Raw genomic sequence first — 12718 nt, 5'->3', positions numbered from 1 at the left:
GGGGGTTGCTCCAGAAAGCGATGCTTTTCTACAACATGAAAAGACCTTTCTCATCGACAATTTCAGCCGTCCCAAGAGTTGTCCTTCAATCTGTTCGTGTCATAAGACAATGTCAATTAGACAGTATTTGGTCAATTTGAAGCAGAGCCTAGCCCAGAAAGCCGTGGGCTTGCCGTTGCATGTAGTCACGGGCAACCAGTCTGCTGATATGGACTCGGTCATTTCATCCATCGCCTACGCGTATTTGACCAACAGGTTGACCAACCCTCCCAATGCAGTGATTCCCATCATCAACATCGCCAAAGTCGATTTCAAGTTGAGAAGAGATATCGTGAAACTTTTAAGCTACCACAACATCACTGAGGATTTGTTGTTTTTCATTGAAGATTACGACAACTTTGTCGCTGCTAGTGGCACAACCCCAGTCAAGTTGAACTTGGTCGATCATAATGGGTTGCAAGGATTCGAAATCAACAAGAGCTACGATGAAGGGCTTGTTGACGTTGTTGGAATCATTGACCATCACGCTGACGAGGGCAAGTTTCTCGGTGCAAACCCTCGAATTATACGAAGCTGCGGCTCAAATTCGAGTTTGGTATTTGGATACTTTAATGAGCTTGCCAAGAATGAGGCCGCATTCTGGGATAAGAACTCTGATCTTGTGGAGTTGCTCATTGGGCCCTTGTTAGTTGACACAAGTAACATGACTCAGAAAGTCGAAGAGCCTGACACATTTGCTTATGAAAGCTACAAAAAAACATTGCAGGATACAATCAAGACCTCGGAAGTTGCTGCAGATTTGGACAGTTTCTACAAGACTTTGAAAACTGCCAAGAAGGACTTGTCGGGATTTGAGTTTGGCGATATTCTCAGAAAGGACTACAAGCAGTTTAAGTTTGCAGGTGGCGATAACGTAGGTTTCAGTTCAATTGGCAAGTCGTTGGCGTGGGTCTCATCGCATTTCACCAAGGAGCTGCTCAAAACCACCTTGTCCAATTTTTTAAAGTTGAGTCATATCGAGTTGCTTGTGATTACTTCCTCTTATACGCAAAAGGAGAATGACAAATACACTAGAGAGTTTTGTTACTACTATGAAGGATCTAACAAGGACAGATATGCAAATCTCGACAAGCTAGTTGCCAATGACTTGGAATTGAACGACGACTTGTACGGAGGTGACAAGATAGACCCCGTCGTTGCTTTCGTGAATCAAGACTCAAGCGCCCACCTCAAAATTTACAACCAGCAAAACATCAAGGCTTCCAGGAAGCAAGTGGTTCCCGTAGTCAAGGACGTCCTTGAATCTGCCTAAAAATGGCTCATTACAATGTTAGAATAGACATATTAGAATTTATATTGCGTCCACATCATTGCAGACAATGATCTGGTAAACTGTCCTTCTCTCTGAGAGTCAACTTTAACGAAGAGAACTGTTTCTTGTCCGTGGAATCAAACCAGGTTGCGTTTGCACCTATTCTTTTTTTAAACCACAATAAGTTTAGTAGCTGTTGCTGTTCTATCATTCATGGAGCTATAACAATTGTCACGGATTTGACATCTGGACATGATAAACACCCCGACAAAAGGTAGAGAAAGCAAACAAGACTAGATCAAAGCAATCTTGAATCTGAATGCGCATTCACACTGGCTATAGAAAATCTACTTTACTTTACGAAGGAGAAATCACACTAACCGAGTACGAAGTTGGGCCAACTTGCAATGCCGGGATGATCGTGTTCTCACTCAAGCTCTGCAAAAAACAGTCTCTAGCATCTTCATAGGGAATTTCAATCTCTTCATAATGTTTTGATTCGTCGGAAGGCAATTGCGACGAAACCCAAATTTTGAGACTGTTCCGCAAGACTCGGTCCCCGATGGCAATATCAACGTCCGTGCTCATCACCCAAAGGTACAAAAACCCATTCTCCACTTTCAACTTAAACTTCCGAGTGGCATGAGAGCTGATGCTGTTCAGAAGTAGATCAAACACATAAAACACAGCGCTATAGTTGGAAGTGTCCCTCGACTCGTTGTTGTTGTAACGTAAGCTTATCCTCCACTTTAAAATCCGAAGCACATTATTCTGGTACACTGTGCCTAGTGCATGGCGGCATCTTTTGCAAACCAATGTCCCCGAGTCATCATCCTGCAGTTTCTCAATGTTGGGATTTTCCAGCTGTAGCAAATAGAATGAACCAATGATGATTGTCTTTGCATCTGCCGGTTTCAACACTCCGTAGTCTTTATCTGTAGGCTGATCAACCTCGGGCTTGTGACAGTGCCAGAAATCCATAAACTCATACCAGAACTCAGTAGGCATGTCCTTGAAAACATGGTTACCCGATTGAATAAGTGGAAGCTGGCAGCTGCGACATACAAACTCAAATCTGTTCTTACCGTCAACTCGAGGTGTACGCAAACTCAACCACTTGCATGACCATTTCTCGACGGTTTCCTTCTCAGCTTCGACTTCCCGCGGCGCGGCGGTGACTGCTAGTGATAAAGTCAACGTCGACTCAATTACCCGCCTGCTTCTCAACTGAATATTCTCTACATCGATTGGCAACCTAATCCGTAGTGGTGTTGAAGAATCGCTAACGAATATGCAAACTGAATTGCCCGTTTCGAGCTCCACTTTACTCACTTTGTCACTGGAAACCCCAAGCTCGCTCACCGAAATTGTAATCTGGTTTAGTCGAGGTAGAAACTCTGCATATTGCATAATATGGTTGATGGTCCTAGTTGAATGAGCTGAGCTTTGATATCAAGCGATGACCTTGCTCCAAAACCCGTTCTCTTTTTTGGTCTTTTTTTTTCAACAAAAGCCGCGTAAGAAACGCGTCTACGGTACAACGACGAAGACACATATATACTGTGAATAAACACACCAACGGCGCCAAAGGTCAACCCTTCACTGATCTAATCAAGGTAGAGCAAACATGTCACGATCTCCCACCCCTGGATCAGCCAGTAACCCCACTCCCCAAAAAGATCCGTTAGATAGCAGCAATCTTTTGGGTATCGACGAACCGTTGAAACTCAAGACCAAAAGAAAGATTGCCAAGATCGACAACGAAAGAATCTTGAACAACCCGAAAGGTTTGCCGTATCTCGTGAAAAACCATCAGAGATTGACTAGAATCATCGAGAAAAACGACAAGACTTTCATAAAGAGAGAGCAGCGCAAGATGGAGGAAGATGCAAACTACAAAACTTCGCGTCAGCTAAAGTACGACCACGAGTGCGACAACTTGATGTCGATTTTACAATTCTACCAACTATGGTGCCATGGGATGTTTCCCAAAGCGAATTTTAAAGACTGCGCCTATTTGATCCGGTCCTTGGGCCAGAAATCGCTGCAGTTGAGACTCTATAGACGTGGGTTGATCGAAAGGGAGATTTTCAAGTTAAAGGTAGCCAGGGGCATTCTTGACGAAAGCGCGGAAACTGGAGCAAATGCAGCTGGCGACGACATGGATCTCGACGACGACTTGTATAGCGTCGGCGCCAGTGCCAGCGCAGGCACCCTGTCGCTTCCAGCGGGTAATGTCGCAGTCCAAGCGGAAGACGACGTGGACGAAGGTCCTGATGCGCCTAGGATACGTCGAAGAGAAGGTCCAGAAGAAGGCGCGGATGATGACGATTGGGGATTTATGAATTCTGGAACTACACAACTGAATAGAGACCAGTTGAACGGAAACGACAATGACAAAGACACAAACGAAGACAAAAACGAAGACAACAACGAAGACAACAACGAAGACAACAACGACGACAACAACGACGATGAACACGAACGAGAATTCGAAAAAGAATTATCCGAGCCAGCAGCACCCATCAATATAGAAGAAAATCAACAGCGTCTGACTTCTCAACGTAGCTTCGACGATTTTGAATCTGATGCCTTTTCAGACGATGATGATATTGACTTGAATTTCATGACACATGGATCTAATGAGAATGAATTTTCAAAAACTCATGCTGCTGAGGGTGGTACTAATGAAGAAGAAGAAGAAGAAGATAACATAGCGGACGAGGAGAATGACCTTGCATTGGAGATGATGCGGCAACATGATTGAAAACAAACTATGAGGTACGGTGGATGTTGGAACGACGGGATTGGATGTTCATGTTGCGATATATATCTTTCTATAGGTACATGCGTGGTTGAAAAGATTTGAAATCAACTCACTATTCGTTTCTTTGATCCTTTCCGAAAACATGGCAATCAAAAACCCACCACTTCGCAAATACAAATCGATAACGTTGCTCTTGCTTTCCTTTAAAGCATTGCTCCTGCGCACCAACTTGGCATCGTGGCGAAAAAAGGGCATGATCAAGCCCAGGTTGTAAACAGTATTCATCTTGAGGTTCTTGTACTCTAGTCCGAATTCCGAGATAAACGCTTTGTAATGGATGGAGTTTTCGAAAAGCCCACTCAAACACGCTTGCGTTAGCTTATCGCCATTAGGCTGCCTTCTCGAGTATGATCCAATCTCCCTCGTCATAAACTCGTCCTGCGCACCTTCAGACTTGACGACTTTTGCCGAATGGGCAAACAGCTCAAACGCGACGATTTCGTCGCCAGGCGGGAAACATTCTCGAGGAATCGAGCATGGCTCCGCGACTCTGATCTCGAGTATGTAGACAAATTCAAAGTTGTATTTCGTCGCTATAACCCGTGACAACGCCGTAGCGGCTTTCTTCAAGGAGCCCACGGAAAACAACAACTGCCAAATCTCTTTGTCGGTGACCGGAGCATTGGGGTTTCTTTCTGATTGATCAGTTGAATAGCGTCTTTGCGAATAAACCTGGTCTATCGAACCACTGCTCGTGGTTCGCTCCAACTGACCATATTTGACAAACCTAAACGTTTGGTTCTGGGTATAGGGTCCACCCGAGCCATCTTTATCAAAGACTAGTGAAGACCTTCCGCTCGTGGGTCTGCCAATCTCCCTCTGCAAGTCGCTGAGCGCTTTCTTCTTGTCCTTATTGCCGTATAGAAGCAACGAGTCAGTCACATGCTCGAAATAGTTGCTTCTGCGGGGAGGCTCTAATGGAGTATTTAGCAAATCCATAGTTTCCCTGCTCACCATCTTTAAAATCTTTCGAGCTTCTTCGCCAAACGCGTTGCGCGGGGTCTTGTCAAAGACCGCCAATATTCCCACAGCTTCATTGTTTTCCGCTAGTAGAGGAACTCCGCAGTAGAATCGAATGTAGGGAACGCCCGTGATCAAAGGATTGGCGCTGGTTCTCCAGTCCTTCGAAGCATCCAACAAGGTGAAGTAGCCACTCGACAAGATTGCATGCGAGTCAATCGCCACGCATCTCGGCACACTGCTCGCGTCTAGCAACGTCTCAATCTTGAAATGGCATTTGTAGTTGTCGATAAGCGAGATCGAAACACCGCACACTTTGAACGTTTTCTTCAATTTGGAAGTGATCTTGGTGAAGTACAGCGAGTTCTTCCATTGCGGCAAGTTCATATACCGCGATACAGCATCCAACCGCGATATTTCATTAAAGCTTTCCGGCGGCTTCATGTAGCCCGTGTTTTCCATGAAATGCGGACAGGGGACTTTTGATAGATTCCATTTACCCTAGTTTAACATTTTGTGGTTAGTCAGCCGCCACAAAAGAGAATGCTTGAAATTTGAACAAACGAAACAAACAAGCAAGCAAGCAAGCGAACAAGCAAGCAAACAAGCAAATTGTTCAAACGTACCTTTGAATAAGCGTCCAAGAAATGCGACTTTGTCAGGTGAATGGGTATCAACGTAAGATCTTTGCCTGCTGAAATCAATGCTGGTGGCTTTGTTGATAGCTCGTTTTTATTTTGATATGGTAATATGATCGTCGAGTTTGAGGGACAAAGGGTAGGAAGAAACGACTGAGAATTGGCGTTTGAATTGTTGACAGCATTGTTGTTGGCCTTGAGCGGTCTCTTCCTTATCATCTTCCCGCTTTTGAAGAACCGATATCTCAGAGGCAAAAGTCACTTTTTGAAAGTGGCGTGTAAAATGTATATTGAAGGGGAATCTAAACCTGTATTTGCAACTCCATATGGAGTTTGTGTCGAAAAAGACCCGCCCTCTAAGCATCAAAAAAAAAAAATAAAAAGGAGAAAAGGACCCGGTGATAGAACGTGAGGCCGCCGGCAGGGGACCGCTCGAGGTTGTAGCCGTATGGAATTGCAAGTTCTAGAGTTTTGAAAAGAAATTGGTTCCCTAAAGTAGGAGACCACATATTTTGTCAAAACTCTCACTTGGCATCCTCCATTTTCACGTCCTTATCCTTGTCTTTGTCTCCTTCTTCGGGCTTGCCCTCTGGCTTGGGTTCGCTCAGGTCATTTTCACCACCCTCGTCGACTTTTTCCAAGCCCAGAGATTGAGCCTTCTCGGCCGCTTCTCGTTCTTGTCTAGCCTTTTCTTCTTCCAAGGACAACCTAAGAGCTAATGCCAAGTCTGGGTCCATGTTTGGATCAATAATGTCGCCAGCGCCAGCAATGCCGGGCCCGCCGAAAAAGTCCATGTCTCCACCGGCGCCTCCGAAAGCAGCGCCATCCTCGACCAAGATCGGCGACGAGGCGATTATTTCATATAGCAAGCGAGGACCAGGGGACACGGTGACGAGATGGGAGTTGTCGTGGTTGTTGATGACCGAGTGGAACTTCTCCAATTTGCTCGTGTTCAAGAGCTCTTCTCCGAAATTGATAATGTCCACAGCAACATTGTTTTTCTTCATCTTCTTGGCCAATTTTTCCAAATCCTTTTCCAGCTCAGTCACGGGAGAACCAACAAATATTATGATTCGTTGCTGCTGAACCTTATTCTGGCGATGCTTCAACGCCAACGCAGCAACTTGGATCCCATTGCTGAAGTTGTTCTGGCCTTCGATTTTCGTCTCGTGCACCCCTGACAAGATCTTGCCGAAATCCGTCGTCAAAGTACTCAAGACTTGCGGGCCTGCTCCCCCATACGCCAAGAGCCCCACCGTGTTTTCCGGATTGGAATTGATCTTGTTGTGGAAAATGAACTCGGTAGTGGTTAGCTGAGCCTCGTATCTGGACGTTAGAAAGTCCCCATTCCGCATGTATTCGGAATTGTCAATTGCAATCATTGTAGCCTCAAGAACCATGGTGACTGTTGAGCTTTTGGTACTGTATAAGTTGTAGTCTGGTTGTTGCAGATGTTCAACTGTTTTCCAACTTCCAACTTTTCCTTGCCACTGTTTTTTTCTCAACAACAAAAAGAGTACGCACGCCCATCTTGGTTGTTTGATTTCACCATCAAACCCACAGCACCACCACCATCACTGGACGCATAAAAACTTTACATCGAGGCAAGCAGGACTCTTCTACGATGCTGTGATAATGGGATACAGTAAGCGCCAAAAACAAAAGCTAATTGACCACTTGAAGCGCGAGAGAGAGGCTGTTGCCACACGGAATGAACAACTCTTGCAACAGAGGACACAACAAATCCACCAAAAGGTGATGCGACGATTAAACGGCGTCAGTGCTACATTATGGGACGTGAAGTTGGTGGAGGTGCTTCAAGTTGAGCGGAGACAGAAATTGAAGGCCAGGACATTGATTCAAGATATTCTCAAGATGCGTTCTGAAACCTTGGGGTAAAATCTTCCCCTTCCCACCCCCTCAAGAAACATAGTTCAATTCGATAGAAACTCTATTATGTCTTATAAATATTTATGTATATATATATAATTGGATCATTCGTTCATATTTCCTCATAGTGCTTCCTTTTTATGCATCTTCTGGTATATCTTCGTGGAAATATTTACCTTCGGTGGTTTCCTTGATGACGCCTGCTCTAATACACCAATCGCCAAATGGCTCACCTTCGTTCCGTTCCTTGCTCCACCTTTCAAACAAAGTAGACAAGATTTCAAGAATCTCATCTTCCTTTATCGAATACCTGTATATCTTGTTCAACCTCTGGCCATGATGTCCTCCACCCAACATCAAGTTGTACGCGCCGTAGGCCTTACCGACAAGAGCAACTTCTGCCACCCACGGTCTAGCACAGCCGTTGGGACAACCAGTCATTCTCATAACCACTGAATCGTGTCTCAAGCCATAGTCTTCCAACCTTTCCTCGAGCTTGGTGATCAATTGTGGCAAATAACGTTCAGATTCGGCCATTGCCAATCCACATGTAGGGAAAGCAACACAAGCAGCAGATGATAATCTCAACGCTGAGAATTCGGTATTGTCCAACTTGTACTGAGCCAACAAGTTCTTAACGTCTTGCAAGTCCTCGTCCTCGATGTTTGAGATGAGAATATGTTGGTTTCCCGTTAATCTAAACTGACCCAGTTTTCTATTCTGTTGCAAAAACTCGGCAATCTTACGCAAACCGGTCTTTTGCGGCAATTCTGGAGTGTCTTCGATTCTTCCGTTTTCAATAAACGCGGTAAAGTGGTTGAATCCCAATTCGTCTTTGCACCAGCCAAAGTGGTCCACGTTGTTTTCAATTTTGAATGCCTTTGGCTCGTCAAATTTATAGCCCAACAACTCCTCGACTTTTGACTTGAAAACCTCAACTCCCAAGTCATCGATGGTGTACTTTAATCTGGCATGTTTTCTGTTGGTTCTGTCTCCAAAGTCTCTTTGCACCAACATAATCTTTTCGCACGCAATGTGGATTTGATCTCTCTTGATGAAACCAAACATGGAGCCGGTTCTAGGATACGTCTTTTTGTTATTGTGAGTCGATCCCATTCCACCACCGGCCAAGACATTGAACCCAATAACATCGTTGTTTTCAACAATGGCAATCAAACCGATATCGTGGGCATAGACGTCGACGTCATTGTATGGAGGAACGGTAATGACGATTTTAAACTTTCTTGGCAAGTACGTGACGCCGTATTGAGGCTCGACATCAGCCAACACGTTTCCGGCAACCAAGGTCTTTTTCTTTGTAGGGCCATCTTTACGGTTGTTCCAGGCTTCCACATCCCCTGGCTTGTCCGAGGGCAAATCGCCTTCTAACCAGATTTCATGATACGCAGTGGTGTTTGGTAACAAGTAGTTTGAAATCAAAGTACCCACTGCAGACACTTGGCCATGAATTTTAGCATTGCTTGGCAACGCGGAAACCATAACGTTTCTATTGACATCACCGCACGCAGCCAATGTGTCCATCAATGCGGCATTCATGCCTCTGATTGCCGGTTTCAAGTCGTGTTTAACGACACCGTGCAATTGGAAGGTGGCTCTGGTGGTCAACTTCAAGGTTCCGTTGCCTCTCTCGTCGGCGAGTTCATCCATCTTCAAATACTGTTTGGGGGTGGCAATACCACCGGGAAGTCGAACACGCACCATGAAAGCGTAAGCTGGCTCCAAACCCTGAGCTTTACGCTCTTCTCTGACATCACGGTCATCCTGCATGTAAATACCGTGGAACTTGGTCAATTGCTGGTCAACGGCACAGATGGAGCCCGTGGACTCATCTTGCAAGCCTTCGGCAATGGTGCCTCGAAGATAATCTGATCCGAGCTTCATATCTTCATTGGTAATTGGCTTTGGCTCCTCTACTCCTTCAACATTATCAACGCCCAAGGCAGCCCAAATTCTGGGGATCCACTCATTGAAGCCCGTGGAGAAGCCGTCGGCGTCTTGATCGTCACCCAACCCAATTTCGGCAAGCTCGACGCCTCCATACAACTTCAATTTAGCGAAAAGATCCTTACCTGGCTTATTATAGTAGTGCTTGTCTTCTTTTCTTGGCCAGTACTGGGAATCACCCAAGGCAAAGACGGAAAACTTGATTCCGGACAAGTCCATGTCATTGGCGTTTTTGATGGAGTCCCAAAACTGCTTACCGTTGGTGGGGAATTCACCTTGACCTGACGTGGAAGTAACAAACACAATGTTTGTTTCATTGGGCAAGTCCTCTGCTGACACATCGTCCATTGGCAAAACAACCGATTTCAATCCTCTACCCAATGCTTGTCTATTAATCTTTTTAGCAATACCTTCTGCATTGCCACCATCAGATGCAAATGCAATTGTCAAAGGAGGGCCTGACAAGCCTTGTAACAACAATGCATAAGATTCGTCAGCAATTTCAGCTTGCTTGGCTTTAGCTTCGGTTGTAGCAGTGGTTGTAAGATTTCTAGACAACAAGGGGTCTTTTGCTGCAAGCAAAGTCAATCTGTTTTCCTGTTCCAAGAAATCCTTGAGTTGTTTCCTGAGATTCGAAGAGTCCAATTTGAATACTTCCTGCTCTTTTTCCGCGTATGGGTCGTACCTGTACAATGGCCAGTACCCGCTATCGACGGCCTTTTTGGTTTCTTGTAAAACAGACAACGTATTGTCCGATTCCTTGTGGTAAGGCAAATATGCCAAGATGATTGAAGGACCGTTGAATTTGTCGGCTTCGATAAACGCTTGCAATACTTGAGTGTAGGACGAGTAAACGGCAACCGATGCAACATAACAATCCCCATGGTTCATGGCGTACAAACCAACATCTTTTTTCCTAAAGCCATTAACAGTCTTTTCATTCTTCTTGTCGTCATAGGGCTCGGAATCAATAATCAACATGTTGATATTCTTTCCAGAAGTGATGACGTTGTGGACACCAGAGGCACCCAAATCGTAGGACCAAGCATCGGATCCTATAAGCCAATTCTTTTTGGAGGTAAAGTATTGTGACAAGGCAAGCAATTCCTTGGACGCGGTTGACGACTTGTCGGTCTCAAGTAAATCAACAATTTCGAGTGGGATTCTGTCCTCCACTTGACCCTTTTGCTCCAATTCCAACAACCACGACGAGAGCAAGCTGGTCAATTTGTTGTTGTCGCTGGTTTCAAACTTGTTTTGTTTCAACGCCTCGTGCACCAACAGCACCAAATTGTCCTGTTGCTCTTGCTCGTACAAAAAAGAACCAAACCCAAATTCGGGGTTGGTTTCGACACCAATGCTATCAGCGTCGTATTTGTTGAGAACGTTTAAGTTGGTGTCGTTTACCTGTTGGAGGACTTTCAAGTAAGCTTGCTCCAAGCTATATGCTTCAGACGCGGCTTTAGCAAACTCGGCTACTGATTCCCTGTGGGGGTCTTTCTCCAGCGAGTTTCCCAAGTGCAAGTTTTGAATTGGCTTTTCCGAGTTTATATTCGAGTAGATGTGGGCCAAGGCCTTTTCGAAATTGACATTTTCACCAACAGTTGCAGCTACAATCTTTTTGAAATTTTTCAACGATTGGTATTGGGAATATTGGCTGAAAAAATCAAGCAAAAGTGGCGAGAAAGTGGCAAATTGCGTGTTGGATTGCTCGACAATTGTGATTGTTTCCACGTGTGCCGGTATCGTTTTCAACAATTGGCTTATTTGGAATGGTTGGTAAATCTTGACACTGATCAAAAGCAAATTCTGGTTATCGGCAGCTGCAATGAGCTTGTCACTCAATGCACCCAAATACAACACGGCATCCTTTTTCTGTTTCAGTTGGTTATTGGCAACGGTGAACGGCTGAACTTCAAAGCTGGAGGCAATCTGCTCAAATGTTAAACTATCCAAGTCTCTCAAAAGAACACCTTCTGAAGTCTTTACCGTTTCATTCGACTTGTAATTTGCACTAGCTGCAAAAAAGTGAAACACCGAAGTGTTTAACTTTTGGGACAAATTGTAAGCCAAGCTGGCAAACCGGTATGATTCCGATGGAGTTTGCGATATCAAAATCGGATAGTGCAAGTCCTTCAAACTTGTAACGACGTTAAAGTCCAGGTTGACAATCTCAACATGGTTCACCACCTTGTTGTTCTTGAAAACAGAGCCCGACAAAAGGGGCAAGCTCTTTAACAACGTGCGCCCATCAGTAGTGACAGTGACAAACCCCTTACCTGTATCCTCCTCACCCTCACCGAGGGCACCCTCCTTGTATCTGTTATCGCGGTCAATCAAGTAGTCTCCAACAGCTCCATATGGGTCATTTGCATTCAACAAAACGTTGGGATTCTTGACCAACGACGTGAATGAAGACCCGACGGATTTGGCGGGCTGGGTGACAAAGTTCAACCCGTCCACAATCTCGATCGTCTTGGCGATCGACTCTACCTGGCTCATAATGGTCTGTGTGATGACTGCTCAAAACCTTCTCCCGTGTTGCGAGTTTTGAAGAAAAAGAGGCTAGAGCACAACTGTCCTTAAACTTGGAGCAAAAAGACTAGTGGACCAGAGTGGGATGCTTTCTTTAAAAGATTAAACCTGGAGAAGCACCAGCATCTTCTTCATCTTCACCACCATCAATAAATGTCCATGTGCCAGGCGTATACAGCATACATTGTATGTGTGTTTCTCTTCTTCCTATACACTATGCAGTGCTAATAAGCGCTGATTACTCCACGGCACGTGCAATGGTTCCTTCTCTCTCCCCCTGCGGATATTTGGCAGAGGGGAGGCAGCTTCCTTTTTTGGTTATTTTTTCCGCTCTCACGTGACAGCACACACTCAAGCAGCCTCATCCACATTACTAAATAGAGACAGCTTATTGGCTGGTTACTTGTATTGATGAATTCTATCTTCAAGAGCCCTATTTTTTAAAGATTTTCTTTGGGAAAAACACATTGACAAATGGCCATGTCGAAACAGCTCAATTGTGCCCCCTTGGCCTCTATCTTTTTGTTTTTTGTTTTTTGAATCTACACAAGTTCAATGCAAGATCCTGCTCGCATGAAAAAAAAAAAAAGA

General features: G+C 44.9%; 6 protein-coding genes across 6 annotated transcripts; 2 read left to right on the top strand and 4 right to left on the bottom strand. All coding sequences in view use genetic code 12, as the record gives it.

Moving 5' to 3' along the window:
- Nucleotides 1–109: 109 nt before the first annotated feature.
- Nucleotides 110–1312, top strand: LODBEIA_P25540 (uncharacterized protein; the record flags this gene model as incomplete). The annotated part of the gene is made up of 1 exon (XM_066972566.1): nt 110–1312. The coding sequence occupies one exon, from the start codon at nt 110–112 to the stop codon at nt 1310–1312; it is 1203 nt and encodes a 400-aa protein (XP_066829492.1).
- Nucleotides 1313–1669: 357 nt separating this feature from the next.
- Nucleotides 1670–2722, bottom strand: LODBEIA_P25530 (uncharacterized protein; the record flags this gene model as incomplete). The annotated part of the gene is made up of 1 exon (XM_066972565.1): nt 1670–2722. One exon carries the CDS (start codon nt 2720–2722, stop codon nt 1670–1672), a length of 1053 nt encoding a protein of 350 aa, XP_066829491.1.
- A 217-nt stretch (nt 2723–2939) lies between these two features.
- Nucleotides 2940–4079, top strand: LODBEIA_P25520 (uncharacterized protein; the record flags this gene model as incomplete). The annotated part of the gene is made up of 1 exon (XM_066972564.1): nt 2940–4079. One exon carries the CDS (start codon nt 2940–2942, stop codon nt 4077–4079), a length of 1140 nt encoding a protein of 379 aa, XP_066829490.1.
- A 48-nt stretch (nt 4080–4127) lies between these two features.
- LODBEIA_P25510 (uncharacterized protein) lies at nt 4128–5956 on the bottom strand (the record flags this gene model as incomplete). The annotated part of the gene is made up of 2 exons (XM_066972563.1): nt 4128–5600; nt 5726–5956. 2 exons carry the CDS (start codon nt 5954–5956, stop codon nt 4128–4130), a joined length of 1704 nt encoding a protein of 567 aa, XP_066829489.1.
- A 305-nt stretch (nt 5957–6261) lies between these two features.
- On the bottom strand, nt 6262–7137 carry LODBEIA_P25500 (uncharacterized protein; the record flags this gene model as incomplete). The annotated part of the gene is made up of 1 exon (XM_066972562.1): nt 6262–7137. The coding sequence occupies one exon, from the start codon at nt 7135–7137 to the stop codon at nt 6262–6264; it is 876 nt and encodes a 291-aa protein (XP_066829488.1).
- Nucleotides 7138–7765: 628 nt separating this feature from the next.
- On the bottom strand, nt 7766–12094 carry LODBEIA_P25490 (uncharacterized protein; the record flags this gene model as incomplete). The annotated part of the gene is made up of 1 exon (XM_066972560.1): nt 7766–12094. One exon carries the CDS (start codon nt 12092–12094, stop codon nt 7766–7768), a length of 4329 nt encoding a protein of 1442 aa, XP_066829487.1.
- Nucleotides 12095–12718: the final 624 nt, after the last annotated feature.

Source organism: Lodderomyces beijingensis (assembly GCF_963989305.1).
Source record: "Lodderomyces beijingensis strain CBS 14171 genome assembly, chromosome: 3".
NCBI classification, from domain to species: Eukaryota; Fungi; Ascomycota; class Pichiomycetes; order Serinales; family Debaryomycetaceae; genus Lodderomyces; species Lodderomyces beijingensis.
The sequence above is the reverse complement of the archived record's forward strand: the minus strand, read 5'-3'. Positions and strand labels throughout refer to the sequence as shown.